General features: G+C 36.0%; 4 protein-coding genes across 4 annotated transcripts; all 4 read left to right on the top strand.

The window, feature by feature from the left end:
* The first annotated feature begins 5,565 nt into the window (after nt 1-5,565).
* On the top strand, nt 5,566-7,293 carry LOC140049801 (uncharacterized). Its single transcript, XM_072094750.1, has one exon. The coding sequence runs from the start codon at nt 5,566-5,568 to the stop codon at nt 7,291-7,293; it is 1,728 nt and encodes a 575-aa protein (XP_071950851.1).
* Nucleotides 7,294-7,776: 483 nt separating this feature from the next.
* Nucleotides 7,777-8,583, top strand: LOC140049802 (uncharacterized). Its single transcript, XM_072094751.1, has one exon. The coding sequence runs from the start codon at nt 7,777-7,779 to the stop codon at nt 8,581-8,583; it is 807 nt and encodes a 268-aa protein (XP_071950852.1).
* Nucleotides 8,584-8,851: 268 nt separating this feature from the next.
* On the top strand, nt 8,852-9,513 carry LOC140049803 (uncharacterized). Its single transcript, XM_072094752.1, has 2 exons — nt 8,852-9,035; nt 9,161-9,513. The coding sequence occupies exons 1-2, from the start codon at nt 8,852-8,854 to the stop codon at nt 9,511-9,513; spliced, it is 537 nt and encodes a 178-aa protein (XP_071950853.1).
* Nucleotides 9,514-20,285: 10,772 nt separating this feature from the next.
* On the top strand, nt 20,286-21,605 carry LOC140049805 (paraneoplastic antigen Ma2 homolog). Its single transcript, XM_072094753.1, has one exon. It carries the CDS (start codon nt 20,286-20,288, stop codon nt 21,603-21,605), a length of 1,320 nt encoding a protein of 439 aa, XP_071950854.1.
* Nucleotides 21,606-22,264: the final 659 nt, after the last annotated feature.

The raw sequence follows: 22,264 nt of genomic DNA on the forward strand, positions 1-22,264 counted from the left end.
TAGAATCGTACCGCACTTGTGTAATCACTTCTTGTTGCTATACGCTTGGGTGCACACGGAACAAGAACATTTAACTGATGAATTATTCATGTTTCTTTTGTGACGTTTCATGAGGGGTCCCCAACTTATGTACGAAAAAAAAATCGCGCCCCGCCTTCCCCTACGCACACATTATGTTAATTGATGCTGCTCTTTGCCACTCGATTTTACAGACCATACTTGCTGAATTACCCCCGTTACGGTTTCAGAGATGTTGCAACATGCTGAAAACGTAAATTTGCAATTAAGCGAACAACTAGGCTCAATATCCAAGAAATCTAGGACTGCAAACCTGTGGACGGAGTTTCATTATATGGTAACAATAGTACGAAACTTCATAAGAGCTGAACGAGAAAATAACTGGGAACTACACATTAAGGCAGTTGGACAAATGCTGCCTTATTTTGCAGCGTGTCGACATGCTCACTATGCTAAAGGCAGCCGTATATACCTTCAGACTATTATACTTCTCATGAAAATGACAAACTTAAATATATTTTGGGATACTCAGATAATTTAATTGATGAAGAGTGTGAAAATATTTTGGATAGTTTTTGTAAAAGATACCTAAAACAAGCATGGAAATTTCGAAATGATTCACTGAATTCCATGACTCAATAACTATGTTATCTACATTGCTACATTAAAATTGAAAAAAAAGTGGGGGGGGGGGGGGGGTGGGTTTCGTAATAAGCTGTGTTTATCAGTTGATTTTATTTTATTTCATACACTTTTACTAAATCTTGTTTTGTATTCATTGTGTAAAGTAATGATCTACTGTATGTATCGATGTAAGTTGGGGGGGGGGGGGGGTAGGATAGGGGTTGATAGTTAGTTGCTTTTGCCTTTTTTTTACTTTTCTGTTAATTGTTATATTTTATATTGTGAAGGATGCACCTTTGTGCTAAGTGTGCCACCGATCTAAAGGTGTAATTCCAAATAAATAAATAAATAAATAAACTATGTTGCAGTTGGATAAAGATGATCCTGCCACATGGGCAACAGAAAGGGGGAACATCCGTTTGGACCTATTGGTGGCGCTATACCAACTCATCATCGTCATGGGATTAACAACGCTAGACGATGAAACGCCAGTTGAGAATGAAACCTGATAGGTTTCAAAACGTATTGTAAGTTCGCTTATATTATTTTTTAATTGTTCTAAAAGAAATTTTATTTAATACCTATTCCACAACCAGATGAAATTCTTCCAAAATAGGATTTAGTTTAGCACTTTTCCCTACTATACTCATTTTGGTTGTACTTGCGCACAGTGATAATAAATAGGATTTAGTTTAGCACTGTGCTCTAGTATACCCTTTTTGGTTATACTTAAGCATAGTGATATTAAATAGGATTTAGTTTAGCACTTTTCGCTACTTTACTCATTTTAGTTGTAATTGAGCACAGTGATAATAAATAGAATTTAGTTTAGCACTGTGCGCTAGTATACCTGTTCTGAAGAACAACAAAAGAATAATGAGGGCGCTATTGTATAGTGTGTAAAAGGACGTTTTGGCGTGCCATAAAAAGAAAAAGAAAAGAAAAACAAATACCGACAGCGTGGTTGGTAAGAAGTGTGCAAATAAATGATAATACAAATCAGAAAGTTCTTGCGTATATATTATTATGGGCCTTTCTTCAACACAAGAAAATTTGTAGCAGAGCTAGCGAGGTTAGATATACCAATTTAAACAATGTTTGTTTGTTTTTATTTCTTGCTCATATAAAAATAAAAGTGGTACAGAAATATATATATATACATCAAAAGTCGAAGACTTAACAAACAACAAAATCAGAACAAAGACAACAACAAAAAACGAGTAGGAGCAAAGGAAAACCCTCTAAACCCGGAAGTTTGTATCCTGAGAGGTCCCAAAAGAAAAAACAAAGGAAAAATGAACAATTAATCAGACGGCAGGAAGTGAGAAAAGGCTAAATTAGTCAATTCGTTCTTTGAGGATTTTCTTTATATGAAGCTTGAAGGTGGACTTTAAATTAATTTCTTTGATATTCTGAGGTAAACTATTCCAGAGAATTATGCTATTATAAAAAAATGTAGAAGCAATGCAACTGGATTTTGTATAAATGTTAACAAAATCGTGTATGCTGCCACTTGTATTATGGTGATGTCTTTCTGAAACTTTCAAAAAGTTTTCACACATATACACAGGGGAGAAATTGTGCATTAAATTAAAAATATGATTGAGTTGCAGTTGATTCACTCTATTTATAATATTTAGATAGCCAGCAAGTTTAAAGTCGGAGGCAGAAAGGTGATATCGTGGTCCCTTTCCTAGGACAAATCTAATGACCTTATTTTGGACACGTTGGAGTTTGGAGACATACCATTTTGAAATACCACAGTACCAAGAGCAACAGCAATAGTCTATAAGGCATAGAGCCAAAGGAGATGCCAATAATCTCTTTGTTTTAAGATCAAGGCGGCTAGCAGATCTATACAGAAATTTGAGTCTCGAGTTGAGTTGAGTTTTTTTAGGATATGCGAACATATCACCTCCCCTGACAGATGTTGATCGAATTCAAGGCCCAAGTAGGCCTAAACTACAGATGGTTTGGCTTTGATAGTTGAATTACAAATTTTGATAGATGCATTCTTAGTATACTTCGTGTAGATTTGGAGCAAAAGATAATCAATTCCGTTTTGTTTATAAGCCATCTTTGGCAATTTTCAATGTTCATTTTTAATTCTGTCTTAACCACATCAATGTCCCTATGTAGCAGAGCACTATCATCAGCATACTGCAACAACTTGCAGTCAACTGATGAAGGCATGTCGTTCATGTAACACAAGAAGAGCAAAGCCCCAACAGGCTGCCATGAGGGACACCACATTTCACCGTTCTAGCCTCCGACATAGCTTTATTTATAGGCTACAAACAATTTGTTTCCTATTTTCTAGGTACGACTCAAACCATTTAACAGATTTAATACCTAATTCGGATAGTTTATGGCATAGCACACGATGATCAACGCAGTCCAACACTTTTTGAATATCAAGCAGGATCATACCAACAAAATTACCTTTATCAAGGCATTTTCTGATGTGGTCCTGCAAATAAATATGACAAGTTTCAGTAGAATGAGCGCTGCGAAATCCTGACTGAAATTTAAAAAGTAGATTTTTTTCCTCAAGATAATTATACAACTGTGCTTCACCAGATTAAGGAATAGAATATGTAAATAAGATACCATGAATGATGAATCTATTATGTTTTTTTTTTTGTTTGTTTTTTTTCTTGCTACTATACTGTATGTTTTGTAAATATGTATACCTTGATGATTTGAAAACAAAAAGACAAAATGTGAAAAGCTTTTTATAGATTGATGATAAAAAAAAATGATGAAGGATAAGAAGGTTTAGGTTTAAGTGGGGAAGTGTTTTCATCAAAGCTTTCATATTATAGGTATATACCGTATATATGTAATTTGCACATTCTTACTGCATGTGGAATTTTGAAATGATAAAATGGTTAAAAAGAAAAAAAAAATGTCTAATTTTTTTAATGGATCATTAAACACAAATGTTGTTAAATGATAATGTATGTATAAAAAAATAATAGAATAAATATTAAGTAAAAAAAAATAATTGAATGAACCCACATAGGAAAAAAAAAGTTAAATGAAACTTTGATGGGTTATACTGTAGATGCAAAAAAGGATAATCTGTTGGAAATAAATTTTGTAAACATTTAAAGATCAAAAAAATCAATGTTAAAGGATGAGGAAAATATAATGTTAACAGTAAAAAGTTAGTAAGTAATTAGTATAACAGAGAATATGCATTGTTTAAATGAAAATATGTTTGCATAGATAAATCCAAAGAAAAATAAAATGGGACAAACCCATGGGATGGATTTATTAAACATAAACGTATTATAATAGTATGAAATAAATATGCATGTAGATGAAAAAAAAACCAAAAACAACTATGTAAGAAAAAATAAGCTTTGTTAATGAAAATGTGTTATAGATAATATGTATAAAAAGAGGAAACTATGTAATCAATGTGGTTAAATGATAATGTATGTATAAACAAAATAATATATGGAAATAGTTTTTTTTTTTTTTTTAAAGAAAATAAGTAAAAAAAAAAAAAGTGGAATGAATCCACATAAGAGAAGAAAGTAAAAAAGTTAAATGAAAATTTAAGAAGTTATAGATGCAAAAAAGGATCTGCTGGTTTTGTAAACATTAAAGAACAAAAATATTAATATTAATGTTAAAGGATGAGAACAATATTATGTTAACAGTAAACATTTAGTAAGTAATGAGTATAACAGAGAATATGCATTGTTAAATGAAAATGTGGTAGATGAAAAAATCAAAAACAACTATGTAAGAAAAAAAATAAGCTTGTTAATGAAAATGTGTTACAGATAATATGTTTAAAAAGAGGAAGCTATGTAATCAATGTGATAATATGTAAACAAATGAATAAAACTCTTTAAATAAGTATATGTATACAGATGATTAAACAAACATTGTAAATATAATGATATGTATAGTGTATAGTGAAAAATATATGTAAAGAGAACAGTGGTATGGAAATAAAAGTGGGATGAACCCACATAAGATAAAAAAAAAAAATTATACAACTGTGAATAGACTGCTTGCTCCAGAATTTTGGAAGCTATAGGGAAAATACTGATTGGTCTATAGTTTTCTACCTTTAGACGACTGTTCTTTTTAAAAATTGGCTTTATTTTTGCTATTTTCAGTCCGATTGGTACTGATTCCGTTTTAATTGACATGTTTATAATATGTTTTAGGTATTTACTAATAACAGAGCGTCCGTCCTTCAAAAAGCGAGCAGCTATCCCATCTAGGCCACAGCTCTTTTTAGCATTACATTTTGAGAGTTCACTTAGGACAAAGTCCTCACCAATTTCTTCCAGAATTAACACGTTTTTTTCTACTTGATAGTAGTATTGAGAAGACACTTCTTTACAGGCGTTATGGGAACGTACGGGTAGATTTTCAGCAAGTTTATCTGCAACAGTTGTTAAGAAATTATTCATGTGTGATTAGTCACATGTTTATGCTCGTAACATTTTTCATCATTGATTTCCAAGACTATGTTGGTGTTGGATTTGGCATTATTGTCGTATCCAAGTTATTTCAACCCTTCCCAAAGACGTTTGGGGTTATTTTTGTTTTCTTCAATACAGTTTATGTAGTAATTACTTTTGTGGTTTTTATGTCCCTATGGATGTTTGAAAGAAATATTAGCACTACAGCTAATGAAAATAAGAGTAGTAAATTTTGAGTAGTAAACACAGATTTTAGAGGTAAAAAGGCTTACAGTCATAGTTGTGCACCCACAAGGGAAAAGCCTAGTGAATCACCTTTGTTCACATGTGTATGTTGTAAGAAAAACCATAAGTTATGGGAATGTGTAAAATTCAGACAACTATCTATCAATGAAAGATGGAATATTGCTAGCCAAGAAAATTGTGCTTTAAGTGTCTATGTAAACATAGGGCAGTTGATTGTTAACGGGTTATGTCCTGTGGTATAAATGGGTATAAGAATGACCATAATAGATTGTTACATAGAGAAAAAGTTGAAAAGGAAAGTAATTTTGAAACTGTAGAGGTAGGAGTTGCCAGGGAAGGGGAGCATAAAGTAACTAAAACAGAAACAGGGACAAACACTACATTGTTAAGTAAAAACCAATCTATTGCTTTGCGAACCATACCAATCATAGTTAGTAATGGAAAGAAAAGAATAGAGGTAAATGCATTATTAGATGATGGTAGTACTCAGACATATGTTAATGAAGAGTTATGTGGAGAGTTGGGTCTCAGTGAAGTAACAGAAGAGATGGTTGTGAGTTTGTTAAGTGGTAATGATGAAAGATTTGTGACTAAGCCAGTTGAGATATTTGTATTACCGTTGGATGGATCTAAGAAATTTAAAGTGAATGCAGTGACTATAAGTGATGTTACTGGTAGACTAGAAGCGTCAGATTGGAGTAGTGTTAATAAGGATTGGGATCATTTGAGAGACATAGAATTTCTTGTGATAAGTAGTCAGAGAAAAGAGATAGATTTACTAATTGGAGTGGATTGTCCACAGTTGCATACAGCATTAGAAGAGAAATGTGGGGGTCCCGGAGAACCTGTTGCGAGAAGAACACCGTTAGGTTGGACGTGTGTTGGTCCTTTGAGTAGAAGTTTGCGAACAATATCACTACATGTGAATACTTACAAAACCAGTAGGGAACGAAGTAATGATGTGGACGAGTTGATGAGGAAGTTTTGGGAAGTAGATAGTTATGGAGTAAGTGATTTGAAAATATATAAAGCTGAAGATGAAAGAGTGATTCAAAAAGTGTCAGAGTCATTGACAGCTGTTGATGAGCGATACAGTGTAAATATTCCGTGGCGGGAAGAAGGATTAAATATGGATAACAATTATGAGATGGCCTTTAAGAGATTAGAGTGTCTAGAAAGAAAATTAACTAGAGACAAGATGTTAGGCGATAATTATCAGAACGTTTTAGATAATTACAGATCCAAAGGCTATGTCAGAAAAATAGACCAATCCCTAACAGAACTAAATCAATGGTTTCTACCACATTTCCCAGTAGTTAAACCCGAAAGAGAAACAACGAAAGTTAGGTTAGTGTTCGACGCCGCGGCGCGTTATGGGGGAAGATGTTTGAATGATATGATCTATCCCGGGCCTAAATTGCAGACCGATTTATTCGATGTTTTATTAAGATTTAGAAAGGAAAAGGTAGCAATTATTTGCGATATTGCAGAAATATATCTCCAGATTGGAGTGCAACCAGAAGATAGGAAAATGCTTAGGTTTTTGTGGCAAGATTTAGACACAGAGCGGATGCCAGAAATTTATGAGTTTAATCGACTAGTGTTTGGTCTTAATGTTGCGCCATTCTTAGCTCAATTTGTAACTCAGGAACAGGCGCGAAAGAATTCTAAAGAGTATCTCCTAGGAGCACGAGCTGTTTTAGACTCTACCTACATGGATGACACCATGGCCTCGGTTAAAAATGAGCAAGAGGCAGTAGAGTTATATAGAGAGATTAAAGAATTATGGGGAAGCGCGGGTATGAGTGCTAGAAAATGGGTTTCAAATTCAAAAGCGGTACTGGAAAAAATACCAGAAGTAGATAGAGCTAAAGAAATCAAATTAAGTGGGAACGAGTTACCTTCTGCAAAAACCTTAGGATTTAATATGGAAAGCCGTGGAAGATACATTTAAGTTTCAAGGAGGTTCTGGTCCTTCTAATGTCTGTAAGTTAACCAAGAGATTAGCTTTGAGTAGAATCGCTTTTATATTTTATCCACTAGGGGTTTTTCCTGTAGTAGTTGCAGGCAAGATAATTATGCAGGAGATTTGGGCAAATGGATTAGCCTGGGATGAAGAGTTGTCCCCTGATGTAGGTCAGAAATTAGAACGATGAATAGCAAATTTGGGCGAATTAAAAGATATAGAAATAGAAAGAAACCCAGGTGAGCGTGAGAATCAAGAGTTGCATACATTTGTTGACGCGTCAAATGACGCTTATGCGGCGGTTGTGTATTCAGTGTCACAGAATTATAACGATGTTAAAAAAAGAAATGTAAGATTAGTCGCGTTCGAGACAAAAGTAGCTCCTCTTAAATCCATGAGTATCTCGAGACATGAGTTGATGGCAGCTATGTTAGGTTTAAAGCTTGCGAAATCTGTTGTAAATCCGTTACAATGTCAACTAAAGGAAGTGAAATTTGGAGTGACAGTATGAATGTATTGTGGTGGACTCGAGGTCATAGTAGAGATTTTAAGCCGTTCGTTGCTAATCGAATTGGTGAAATACAAGGTCAAACAAACCCTAGTCAATGGAGATATATACCCACTAAATTAAACCCTGCGGATGTGGCTTCGCAAGGATGTACTGTTATAGAGTTGCAGCAGAATGAATTTTGGTGGCGAGGTCCTGAAATCTTAAGTGATTGTGAGATGCAATGGCCAGAAAATAAGATTGAGAATGTGATAGATGAAATAGAGATTAAGAAAAGAACGAAAACGTTATTGAGTAAAGTGGTACCAAGAGTGAAAAGTGATAACTGGAGATTAAACCCAATAAGGTACTCTAGTTGGAATAAGTTAGTGTGTGTATTTGCGTATGTGATGCGTTTTATAAATAAATGTAGGTTAAAAGACAAAGTCAGAGGACCATTAAATGTAGATGAGGTTAAGGACTCGGAAATTGCCATAATTCAAAACGCACAGGGTGATGAGTTCTCAGACGAAATTAAGAGATTAAGTAAGGGTGAAATACTAAATACAAAGAGTAATATAAGTGGATTGAATCCTCGAATGGATGCCGATTATTTGCTTAGAGCAAATGGACGTTTAAGTCTAAATGAGGCGATATCATATGATGTAAGATATCCCATTATATTACCGAGGAAACATCATGTCACTAAATTAATTGTAAAAATGTATCATGAGTTAGGAAATCATGTAATAGGTACAACTCATAAACTGTCATTATTATCTGAGAAGTAGGCCTACTGGGTACAAGCGGCTAGAGAAGAAATAAGAGAATGCGAAAAAAAATTGTATGGGATGTAGGCGTAGATTAGCTAAACAAGGGGATCAAATAATGGCTCCATTACCTAAGGATAGAACTAAAACTGAGAGTTTAAAGGTGTTTACTAGAGTCGCAGTAGACTATGCAGATCCCTTCCTTACTAAACAGGGTAGAGGAAAGGTACAAACAAAACGTTATTTGTGTTTGTTCACATGTTTATCCTCTAGAGCCGTGTACTAGGAAATGGCGTACGGTTTAGACACAGATACGTTTCTAAATGCTTTTCATAGATTTGTCAGTAGAAGGGGTAAACCCGAGGAAATGATGTCTGATAACGGGACACATTTTGTAGGAGCTGATAGAGAATTAAAGGGAGTGTTAAAATCGTTAGATAACGATAAAATTCAAAGTGTGACAGTGGTCACTGGTATAAAGTTGAGTTTTATTCCACATATGACCCCACATTTTGGTGGAGTACATGAAAGTCTTATAAAATCTGCTAAAAGGGCTAGGCCTATATAACGGAAAAATAGTTATATTCTGCATTTGTAGGAGCAGAGGGTATAATAAACTCACGTCCATTAACATATCAATCTGCCTCAGTAAAGGATGTAATTCCATTAACTCCAAACCATTGTTTACCGTGTCAAATGGGAGGTAATCTAGCTCCAGAGAGCATATTTGACACAACAGTTTTTAATCCTAGGAAACAATGGAGACGTGTCCAAGAATTAATGCGACACTTTTGGAATAGGTGGTTAAGGGAGTGGTTACCAGCATTGAACAAACGAAAAAAGTGGAGGGAACCCAAGAGGGATCTTAGAGTTGATGAAGTGGTATTGGTAGTTCAGAAAGGTACGGTACGTGGTCAATGGCCATTGGGTAGAATAAAAGAAATATATTAGTCTGGGAGCCCAGAAGGTTTTAATTAGCAATTTCAGTACAAAAGGTTTGAGGTGTGGAGTATGTAGATATGGTCTATGGGACCCAGAAATGGCAATTCTTAAGTGACGGGTCCTGTTCAATTTTAAGGGGGAAATGGCAATTCTTAAGTGACGGGTCCTGTTCAATTTTAAGAGGGAACCACCCAAATTACCCCTAAAATTGGATTTAATTAGAATTTCGAGTACATGGACCAAACCAATTCTAAAATGTTTTCTGACCTATCAGGAATCAATATCCATAATTCTTAAGTGAAAATTCCTGTGCTAAATTTACTTAAGAACGCCTTTAATTAGTGCTAATTAGACATTTAATTCGCATTTTGAGTACATCAACAAAATTCACACCACACATACTTATGAACATACTGATTAAGGATTCATCATTCTTAAATTTGAAATCTGGGGCCAAAGCCACTTAAGAATGGGTCAAAGCTGCTTATGAGTGGGTCAAAGGTCAAAAAAATTAAATTCAATTTTAATTAATATTTTAAGTACTGTTACGGGCACGCTCGTTAGGCTGAAACCAACAATAAGAATATAACAAAACACGTTGTAGTTGTCGTCCATCTTTATTCATCTCCTCCTTTCTCTCTAGATGGCTCACTTCCGTGTGACAAACCCATCACACACCCCCACATAAAGAAAGTTTGATATGATTAAACTTATAACTGTTTACTATAACATCTTAAATCTTTTCTTATACAGTAGTTATTTTAACAGGTCGTTGATATGAATTTACTTCAACTGCTTCTTTAAAATTTCACAAGTTCTAATTACTTTAAATCCGTGTATGCCATTAATGCATCACTCTATCACAACTAACATATTATAATTAAATAAAAACTTTTAAAATCAACAAAACTTTTAAAATCATTTCATGCATGTTTTATCTAAACTCTTGACAAAGCGTCAGCTACAACATTGTCTTTTCCTCTGATATGATGAATTTCCAGATTCATTTCTTGAACTGCTAAACTCCATATCAACAGGCGTTGATTCTTGTCTTTCATTCTTGCCAAGAACGTTAATGGGTTGTGGTCAGTAGTCCAAACTACAATGGGAAACGGAGTAGATCCAAGATACACTTCAAAGTGCTTTAACGCTGACATCAAAGCTAATGTCTCCTTCTCAACAGTAGAATAACGCTTCTCATGCTGGTTGAATTTTCTCGAGTAGAAACACACAGGCTTGTCAACACCATTCTCGTCTGTTTGCGCCAACACAGCACCAGAACCAACATCACTGGCATCGATCATTAACGAGAACTGTTTATCAAATTGTGGAGCCATCAACACCGGTTCGTTTGATAACATCGCTTTAACTTTAATGAACGCATTATTGCATTCCTCCAACCACACAAAGCTCGCATTCTTTTTCAGCAGATTCGTTAATGGAGCTACAAGCGTTGAGAAACTTCTGCAAAAACGTCGATAAAACCCAGCCATTCCTAGGAACCGCATTAACTCCTGCTTACCCTTTGGAACTGGGAAATCACAGACTGCCTTAATCTTAGCATTTAATGGTTTCACTTTTCCGCAACCAACTTTATGACCTAAGAACACAATTTCTGCACAGGAAAACTCACTTTTCACCAAATTTACTGTCAACTTTGCAGCTGTCAACCTGTCAAACAATGCCTTAATTCTCTGCACATGCACATCCCATGTATCACTATAAACAACCAAATCGTCTATATAAGCTTCACAGCCTTCCAACCCTGAAATTATACCATTAACCAATCTCTGGAACGTGGCTGGTGTATTCTTTAAACCGAAAGGCATGACTTTATACTGATAAAGACCCATGGGAGTTACAAAAGCTGACACTTCTTTTACTCGCTCGGTTAAAGGAATTTGCCAGTAACCCTTTAGAAAATCAAACTTAGCACTACCCACACGATCAATACAGTCATCTATCCTCGGTATGGGATATGAATCTGTAGATTTGGCATTAACCTTCCGATAATCAGTACAAAAACGATACGATTTATCTGGATTCGGAACTAATATACATGGAGAACTCCAAGCAGTGCAACTAGGCTCGATTATATCATTCTTAATCATGTAATCAATCTCATTTTGTAATATCTTCATCTTGAACAGATTTGCTCTATATGGATTTTGTTTTATTGGTGAACAATCAGCTGTCTTAACATCATGCTCCACTAAGTTCGTTCGACCTGGAACATCCGAAAACAACTGTAGATTTCCAAATATCAAACTAACAATTTCAACCTTACGATCACGAGATAAATGACCAACTTTCTCTTCAATGTTTGCAAGGACATCTGAATTACTGAACTTAACACATGTATCGGGATCCCCAAACTCTTCAGAATTCTCTTCAACAACACACGTAACTGGTGTTGGCGTACAGGTATCCCTATTATTTCTCACTGTGTATGGTTTCAACATGTTTATATGACACAGTCGCTTCTTCTTACGCCTATCTGGAGTATCTAACACATAGTCAACTTCTCCAACTCTTTCTAATACTTTGTAAGGACCAGCAAATCTTGCAGATAATGGTTGCCTGGAAAGAGGCAACATAACTAACACTTCATCACCTGAACTAAAGCTTCTCTTTTCTGATTTCCTATCAAACAATCTCTTCATTTTAACCTGAGCCTTCACAAGATTCTTTCTAGCCATCTCACGAGCACGATTTAATCGATCACAAAATTCAGACACATAATCTAGTATCGATACAGACTCTTCTGCATTCCTTAACAGCCTTTCTTTGACTATTTTAAGAGGGCCTCGGACCGAATGACCATACACCAACTCAAATGGGCTAAACCCTAAGGACTCTTGCACTGTTTCACGAACAGCAAATAACAATAAGGGAACTCTCTTATCCCATTCCTTTTCACATTGAAAACAATAGGTTTTAAGCATATTCTTAAGTGTTTGATGAAATCTCCCAAGTGCCCTTGAGACTGTGGATGGTAAGCACTTGAACTTATATGGGCAACACCTAACTGCTCTAAGACTTGTTTAAATATCTTTGACATGAAGTTTGATCCTTGATCGGACTGAACAGCTTTAGGCAATCCTACCCATGTAAAGAATTTTACCAATGCTTTAACAACATTCTTAGCTGTAATACGCCTAAGAGGAATCGCTTCTGAAAACCTACTTGATACACACATTATTGTTAATAGATATTCATTTCCATTTTTAGTACGTGGTAATGGTCCCACACAATCAACAATAACTCTTGAAAATGGTTCACCGAATGCAGGAATAGGCTTAAGTGGGCCTACTGGAACTTTTTGATTAGGCTTCCCCACTACCTGACACGCATGACAGGATTTACAATAGTTAGACACATCTTTTCTAAGACCTGGCTAAAAGAAATGCCTGAGAATTTTGTCCACCGTTTTATTGACACCTAAATGCCCTGAAAGAGGATCATCATGCGCAATACCAATAATATCCTGACGGTATCCACTAGGAATAACTATCTGGTGAATCTCATTCCAAACATCACTACTTGGAATATCTGGTGGCCTCCACTTACGCATAAGTATGCCTTTCTTTATATAACAACAAACAGGAACAATAGACATTTCCTCTACAGAAAGAGCATGCTGACCAAATGACACCAAATCTGGATCTTTACTCAGCTCTTCCACTAACCTGGACCGATTGAGAACTGTTGGACCGAAATCACACACTTTTGGGTGCTGTTGTTCAGCCTGGGCAGTGTGTGACTCGGGACCTGAGCAGACAGCCTCTTGGGAAACGCGATCTGTAATTTCTCCGTAAAAACTATCACATAAGTCAATACTCTCATCTCATCCATCTCATTATTTGTCATAGATCGCGTCACCGCACATTATGGAAACACATGTGATAATTCTTTCTCTAAACACACCGTGCTTTCGTCTTCAACAGGACTTTTGCACACAACCGGTTCTACTGTCACTCTGTCTCCGGCCAAATCATTCCCCAAAAGGAGTGTGACACCCCATACTGGAAGACTCGGAACAACACCAACAACAAAATCTCCGCTAACAATATCTGTTTCAATCCGAATTACATGAAGTGGGACTTCCTTATAACCCCCTTCAACACCTTGGATGAGCACACTTGCTCCAGCAGAAGACTCGTCCGAAAATGACAATGCAGATTCTAATATCAGGGATTGTGACGCCTCTGTGTCTCTTAAGACACGAACTTTACTCAGATTCACATCGTTGATCAATGCTACAGAACCAGTAGAGAGGAAAGGCTTAAATAGCTTTCGCACTTTTTCCGGATCTGAAGATTGGGTCAACTTCTCACTTTCATCAACGTCGTCATGACTCGCTGTCACTTTCAACGGGACTGTATTAACCAACGTGTTTGGAAGTGATTGGGGTTTCTTATTATCCCGTTTAGCTTTGCTTTGAAACAGCCAGCATTCTGCTTTTATATGACCCTTTTTCTTGCAATAAAAACAAGTTCTTACAAATTTACTACTACTATTAACTGTGGTTTTCTGACTTTGGACCTTAGAATCATCAACAGATTTGGAAACCGATTTGGTATCCACCACCCTGTGCGTGAGCACATAATTATCGGCAACAGAAGCCGCTTTCGTTAAATTATCGATTTTCTGCTCCTCTAGATGTGTACGAACTTCAGTAGGAGAACAAGATTTAAACTCCTCAACTAACATAAGCTCTCGAAGCTTTCCAAATTCACCGTTTACTCCTTCCGAACTACACCATCTATCAAAAAGAATCTGCTTCTTACGTGCAAATTCTGTAAACGTTTGATCATAAGGTTTACCTAAGTTCCTAAATTTCTGACGATACGCCTCTGGAACTAACTCATAAGCTAACTTATGACAAAACAGCAGTTTTAACTGCATCATAGCTTTCACATTGATCATCAGCCAATGCAGAAAATACCTCTTGGGCTTTACCCATAAGAGCAGTTTGTAACAACACAGTCCAGTGTCTAGCAGGCCACTTTAATCTATTAGCAATTTTCTCAAAAGCTAAAAAATATGTCTCTACCTCGTCCTCATTAAACTTGGGAACCCATTTAATATTCTGAGTAATCTCTGAATCATTAGGTGTAGAAACCCGTGTGGTGTGACCCATTTGGTTAGCTAATTCTAATTTCCTTAACTCAAACTCATGTATTTCCTTTTGAGTTTGCATCTCTATTTTTCTTCTTTCAAAAATAAATTTTTCACGTTCCAACTTAATTCTAGCCAACTCGACCTCATTCCCCGCAGTTTTTCGGATTCATGAGTAATTAAACCAACATGATTTCCAATCACATTTATTAAGTCATATTTATTCATGGAATCATTTATAGAAGCTCCAACCCTAGTACCTAGGAGTCGCAAACGCTCCTCTGATAGCTGAGCTACCACCTCAATGGACATGCTACCCAAAAATTCCTCGTCAAAATCACTTTCTGACATAGTTTCTATTCGAAACAAACAAACAAAAACATAGGTTAAATTAACCAATATGACGATAATTAAGGTACCAGTAATGAAATACCTGCCAAGCTCACACAGTATTAAACCTACCGTGCGCCGTGGTCTCAATAACTAGACCCCTACAATCAAAGCCAAACCGACTTCTAGTATCACAGGCAAGCCTACACAAGCCTAAAACAACAACACAGTGTACTGGCTCGACGACCGCCAAACCTCGTTCGTTATAAAACGCCTCGCTAAACCTAAAACCAGCTTAGAATAAGTAACTAAAATTACCATCAGTTCGATCTACAACTACAATTCCGTACTTTGTTCCCGGATGACCCTTTAATTTGTTACGGGCTCGGTCGTTAGGCTGAAACCAACAATAACAATATAACAAAACACGTTGTAGTTGTCGTCCATCTTTATTCATCTCCTCTAAATACTGTTAGTACAGGCTATATGTGACATTTATCCTATGTAACCTTGAACAAATTCTAATAAAAGGTCTTTTGGTATTTTCTTGTAGCTTTAGGTGTGAATAAATACCAAAAAATTTTTGCAGCCTTCTAGTTGCTGCGTTAGTGAGATATTGAGGGTCAAAGGTCAGTGACCTTTTTGTGGCATTTGATGGCTCATAACTCCTCAATTCCTGGGTTTAAAAAGACAACTGTGGTGTCTACATCTATGTTTTAGTGGTCAAACAACAAAATAAAATTTTTGCAAATTTCGGGTTACTTGTGTCATTGGTCAGATAGTCGGGTCAAAGGTCATTGACCTTTATTCATTAGTAACTACTACTAGTTTAGGACCTGGGTAAGATTTTTATGCATTCAATTTAGGAGAGAATATCTCAACTGTTATAGGATAATTAGACCCCAAGGAACAACATGGGATATGTGCCAAATTCGTTATCGGGGGCGAACATGCCCAAAATCGGGGTCAAAGGTTAGAAATGTGTGGTTCTTATATCTCGACAACCAAATCATACAGATTTGCTTTTGGTGTCAAATTGTTCAGAAAATACATATTTATATTCAGTCTTCGACATCATGGTTAGTGGATGAACAGTAGCTTCCGAGGAACTTGAAATCCTCTACTTGTTCTATTGCTGATCCATCCAGTGCGAGAGTTATAGAAGGTGATGAGGGGTTTAAATGTATGAATTGGGTCTTCTTGATGTTTAAGTATAAACCTATAGCTTGTGTGGCTTGTTGAATTCTGTGCAGTAGATTTTCGGTTTGGTCCATGTACTCGAAATGCTAATTAAATCCAATTTTAGGGGTAATTTGGATGGTTTCCCCTTAAAATTGAACAGGAGCCGTCACTTAAGAATTGCCATTTCTGGGTCCCATAGACCATATCTACATACTCCACACCTCAAACCTTTTGTACTAAAATTGCTAATTAAAACCTTCTGGGCTCCCAGACTATATGGACCAGACGGTCATGTAAGGGTAGTTAACAATGGAGATATAATTCGAGGTATTACAAAAATGTGTCCACTAGAGATACTTGATTAAAAGAATGTTAAATATCAAGATACAGAAAGGTGTTATTATTAAGAAGCACAACTGTTTAAGTTTTAGTGTTAATAAGTTTAGAGTTGAATTATGTTAAATTAAACAGTGTAGAAGTTGATCATATAATTGTTATACATTGTTGGATAATGTTCAAATAAGGACAGTGATGTTAAATGAGTTATCAACACGTTCAATGTGAATAATGTCAGTAAAAATAGTTTTTAATTTAGAAATGATGTTAAATAATTACAGTGAATATAATAGTCCGGTGGCAGGAGGGGGGAATCACCACCCGAAAGGGGACAAATTGCCATCCAACTTTTCTAGACTAAAATTTTCCGTAGATTACGAATATGGAAGGTAATCGATCAGGATAGGAAGCGTTTTCGAGATATAAGGGGTCAAAGTTCAAAATTGACCAATTACAACAATGTATTATGTATATGTATTATAACAAATTTATTGAAGCACAATTTGGTCTTTTATTACATTTTTATGATTATAAGTGTCTATTCAATCACCTTATGAAAAAAAAATCCTTTGTGATTGAGGGTCAAATGTCAATATTGACCAATCATAGAACGTACCTATAAAACCAAATAAAAATTAATATTTAATAAAAATTGGATGTTTTGTCATCCTGTTAATCAATCATACGCAATGTAAAAGAGCGAACACATCATTTCATCAGTTTACATAAGGTCAATTTTATCAGTTGACATAAGGTCAAAGGTCAACATTTTAATACGCGTATTAGTTAACAAATAAATGCAAAATTGTCCAAACTATGATATTGATGGTTTTACAAGTAATAAAATTATTTGATTAGTAAAGTTATGTTATTTCATTATAATACTGTATTTAATCAAATCAGACTTCGATCAGGATAGGAAGCGAATAGGAAGAAATAAGGGGTCAAAGTTCAAAATTGACCAATTATAACAATGTATTATACATATGTATTATAACCAATTTATTCAAGTTCAATTTTGTTTTTTAATACATTTGTATGGTTATAGGTATTGTATGGTGTTATTCAGTCGCCTTATAAAACAAATACTTTGCAAAGGTCAAATGTCAATATTGACCAATCACACAATTTGCATTTAAAACCAAATAAAAACTAACATTGAAGACAAAATGTTATGCTTTATCATTCTGTTAAGACATCTATCAATAATACACTATCAAAAGAGCACATTTATCATTACACAAGTTGACATGGGTCAAAGGTCAACATGTGCATAAATGATATACTAAATAATGCAAAGTTATTCAAACTATGAGATCGATATTCATAAATGTAATCACGTTATTTGATCAGTGAAGTTATGGTATTTTTATATTTTTTCTAGTGCGATTATTTTAAATGTATTAATATAATACTGTAAAATAAATAATAAAATTAATATTATGACGATTAAAATGTTATGATGTTAAAATGTTGCGCTGACCTTCAATGATTTGCCACTATACAGTTGCATTTATTAGGGCTACAATATTCGTTTTTGGAAAATAAACTACTATTCATCAGAACCAGAGAATACCAATTCGTACAGGATAGGGCAGGGGAAGATCCAGGTGGCCAAACTCAATCCACAACTCACTACACAGACAGACCACAATTTTTATATAGTTTGGCCCATACAGGAAAGAGTTTCCTGTATACAAAGGATTCTAAAATAACCTATATGGATTTGCCCGAATGAACCCTCTAAGGACCCTTTTGGGATCTCTATGTGGTGTGCTACATAAGGCCCTGTATTAGAAATTAGTATGGGGTAAATAGTTCATAGATGAACTATGGAATAAAACTAAATGTGCACCCTCAATCTTTAAATAACATTTATGGATTTGCCAAATTGAACCCAAGGGCCGGTCGTTCTCCATTGATGGACATTAAGCCCCATAATGGAAATATAAGGGGTGACACTGTGAGTTCATATAGACAGGCGCGGCCCATGAATTAAGCTGCCTGTGCACTCCCGATCCTTAAGAAAAATGTATGGATTTGCCCAAATTAACCCAAGAGCCGGTCCTCCATGGACATTAAGCCCCATAATGGAAATATAATGGGTGACACTGTGGGTTTATATAGACAGGCAGAACCATGGAATAAAGCTGCCTGTGCACTCTCGATCCTTAAGGAAAACTTATGGATTTGCCCAAATTAACCCAAGGGCCGGTCCTCCATGGATGGACATTAAGCCCCATAATGGAAATATAATGGGTGACACTGTGGGTTTATATAGACAGGCACATGGAATAAATCTGCCTGTGCACTCTCGATCCTTAAGGCTAGTGTAACCCAGTCTACAAAAGTAGGCCAGTCAAAGAAGATGAAGGGTAACCCAGGCCACAAAAGTGTGCCAGTCCAAGGAAATTGCAACATTTACACATTCCTACTTCCTTACAAACAAAGAAAGTACTGACCAACATACTTTAAGTATGAGCTAATTATTTTAAGGATAAACTATTAGCTGATCAAACTCCAAATAAGGAAATAGGGCCACCATCATCTACCATTAGATAATGGTCCAGGAATGTATTTCGGAACAACAGGGTGGGGCCAAGATATATAAAAAAGACTGCAGAGTTGGGAAAAATCACAACTCAACTCTAAATCTATTGAGAGCAGTCAGGTCCTCCCTGATACTTTTTGTACGTTCTGAAAGAAGTTGTATTTACACTTATTCCTTGCTCAACAAATTCAGGTAAGATAACCAACATAAACTTATTATTTTGTAGCGTAAGTAACATAGCTAAATCCTTTAGTTGTACTTGTTAACTACATATAGGATACTACTTTTATGTTTATCATTGCTTGTTGTCCAACAATGAATTTATTATCTTAGATACAACTTGATATATTGTAAATATGTACTATATGTTTGACCACCTTATATCGTATTGATTGTATGTTTATATGTAAGTTAGAGTGTAGTAATAAGACCCTGTCATTATACTCACTAGGCTATGATTTATTAGCTAATCCTAAATTATCCTTGAATGAAGCCTGTATAGAGAATTCTGTAGTTATAGGAATTAAATACAAAAAGGCTACCGTAGTAGACAACTCAACTCTAAATCTATTGAGAGCAGTCAGGTCCTCCCTGATACTTTTTGTACGTTCTGAAAGAAGTTGTATTTACACTTATTCCTTGCTCAACAAATTCAGGTTGAGGGAAGATTGCCCAAGTTGGATTCTGTGTGTAAAGTCCACAGCCAGACGAGGGAATCGGTGGAGTGTATAAGCATCAAACTTCGAACGGGTTTACCACACCAAAAAGGGGACAAGCTCGACCACTGCCAGTTGTCAACAAACTTAAGTTTGACTGGTTATCTAAATCTTTAAGCATACTTAATTATAAGTCGCATATTGTATAATTTGTATTACGATTTAGAATAATAACACATCTACTATAAGCCAACTATTGTGTACTCTTTTATTTATTATCTATGTGTGTCTAGTGCCACCGCCCCAATCAACTCGAACCCCGCTCACCTCAACCCTAAGTCGATAATCTTTTGTGTTGTGTGTAGAGTGGTTACATAAAAACTGGCGCCCAATGTGGGGCTTGAAAAGGCACTAGTTAGATAATAAATTTATAATTATATACTATATTGCATATTTTTATCATTGTATTATATTTCATGCTTTTCAATTTTACTTTATAATATTTTTGTACCCTTATATATCTAATTATTGTTTTACAATTTGTAATATTTGATCGTAATTTCACTTATTTTAATTTACAATTGTAACTTCTTATTTTGTATACCATGGATATATATGACTGGTGTATTAAACACAAGGTCGATCCTAGTCATGCTATTGCATTAAGGGGTGTATTGAAGGCCAATTATAGTAACGATAGAATACCTAATGCATTCAAAGAAATAGATCGATCCCAGGTTGTTGAAGTTATAGATGAAACAGATATCACTTTTCAATTACTACTTTCGTTTTCCAAACCTGTAGTAGATCTAAATATCCCCACAACCATTGACCACACAGATAACGAAACCTGGACTATTATAAAATGGGATGGGAAGACCCCAGAAAAAGACACCTATATCCTACCCACAGATTTCCAGGGACAACTACAAAAATTTCTCTTAGAACATGGGAAAACCCTGAACGATCTTAGGCTAGATTCCATCCCCTCCGACACCAAAGAAGTAGTAGTAAAACACCTAATAGGCAACAACGTGCCCCGTACGGCCGGTGTTCGTCGGTTACGACAGTTTTCGGGACGGGTGCCAATCCCTTCAAATGAGGTAGACTTTGAGACTTGGTCTCAACTAGTCCAACAACTTTTAAGGGATGATAGCTTATCACAGGCTGAACAAAAGAGCATCTTAAGTCAAAGTCTCTTTCCTCCAGCACTTAATATCCTAAATAAAGTGACTGATAAATCAACTGCTAGGGAATGCCATGATGTACTTAATGAGGTCTATGGTTTGGCAGTGGATGCAGATGACCTCTATACTCTATTTAGGGAGACATATCAGTCGGAAGGGGAACTGCCCTCTAAATTTTTAATGCGCCTAGATGAAAATCTAACTAGGGCAACAAAGGCAGGGGCAGTTGGGGTAGCAAAGGCTGACCATATGAGACTAGCTCAATTTGTCCGTGGGCTAGTATATGACGAGATGCTATCATCTACATTAAACCTGAAACAACGCAAATCAAATCCCCCTACTTATTTAACACTGATTAAAGAAGTTAGAAGTGAGGAAATTAATAGTAGGGCTAGGGCAGAAAAGCGAACACCTAAGGCAGTTAGTGCCAAGGCTGCGTTATGTAGCTATGAAGCCCTTAGCCATGAGGTAGAAGTTCTTAGAACTGAGCTACATCACCTCAAATCAACACCAAGCCCACCAGAGTCCACCCCTAACCCAAAAACGCGTTCTTCACCTGCGCCAAACACTAGGCCTAAAATATGTTATAATTGTGGCGAGGATGGGCACCACATGAGGGGTTGTCCCAACCCAACTAATGCCACATTAGTACAGCAGAAATTGGTCAAACGGTTTAATCAGGCGGGAAACGGCAGAGGGCATCCGGGAAGAAGGGACAACGGTCTGCCCCATCAGTAAAAAGGTCCCAACAAAAGAGAAAGGGAAACACTGGAACAAAAACCTCCAATAATTTACTCCATAGTGCAATATCACAAACTAATAATCTTATAGGCGACCCTAGTGTCGTAACAATAATTGTTGACGGTCATATATGTAATGCAATGTTAGATACAGGCTCGCAGGTTACATGTATCAGTGAAGACTTTTATAAAGATAAATTAAGGGATAAGCCTATATACCCATTAACCGATTTAATAGTAATTGGTGCTGGCGGTCAGAACGTACCTTATCTAGGTTATATAGAGGTCAATTTAACGTTTCCTAAAGTCCAGACGGGCTATACAAAACAATTCCCAACATTAGCTTTAGTGTGCCCCAAATTAGGGAAGGGACTGTCTATGTTAATGGGCACCAACACCAGTATAGTTCGGGATCTGGCCAATGGCTGGACAAATACTAAGAAAAAGGGAAGGAAAGTAGGCCCCATACACTCTGCTTGGGCTGAAGTGTATAAAGAGGATAAGGCTAAGAAAGATAAACTAGGCCCCGTTAAAATATGTTCTCCTATGACAATACCTAGAGGAAAAATAGTAGAGGTAGAATGTGTTATAAAGAACACAGTACACCCTAACTTAGATGTGTTAATTGAAGCATCCCCGGATATCCCACTTCCTGGA

The sequence above is a fragment of the Antedon mediterranea genome, chromosome 5 (assembly GCF_964355755.1).
Source record: "Antedon mediterranea chromosome 5, ecAntMedi1.1, whole genome shotgun sequence".
In the NCBI taxonomy this organism is placed as follows: Eukaryota; Metazoa; Echinodermata; class Crinoidea; order Comatulida; family Antedonidae; genus Antedon; species Antedon mediterranea.

Coding starts and splice junctions, on each gene's coding strand:
- LOC140049805 (XM_072094753.1), top strand. CDS start 20,286: ATGGATATATATGACTGGTGTATTAAACACAAGGTCGATCCTAGTCAT.
- LOC140049803 (XM_072094752.1), top strand. CDS start 8,852: ATGGCGTACGGTTTAGACACAGATACGTTTCTAAATGCTTTTCATAGA. Junction 9,036..9,160: donor AAGTGTGACAGTGGTCACTG/GTATAAAGTTGA, acceptor CTGCATTTGTAG/GAGCAGAGGGTATAATAAAC.
- LOC140049801 (XM_072094750.1), top strand. CDS start 5,566: ATGTCCTGTGGTATAAATGGGTATAAGAATGACCATAATAGATTGTTA.
- LOC140049802 (XM_072094751.1), top strand. CDS start 7,777: ATGTCAACTAAAGGAAGTGAAATTTGGAGTGACAGTATGAATGTATTG.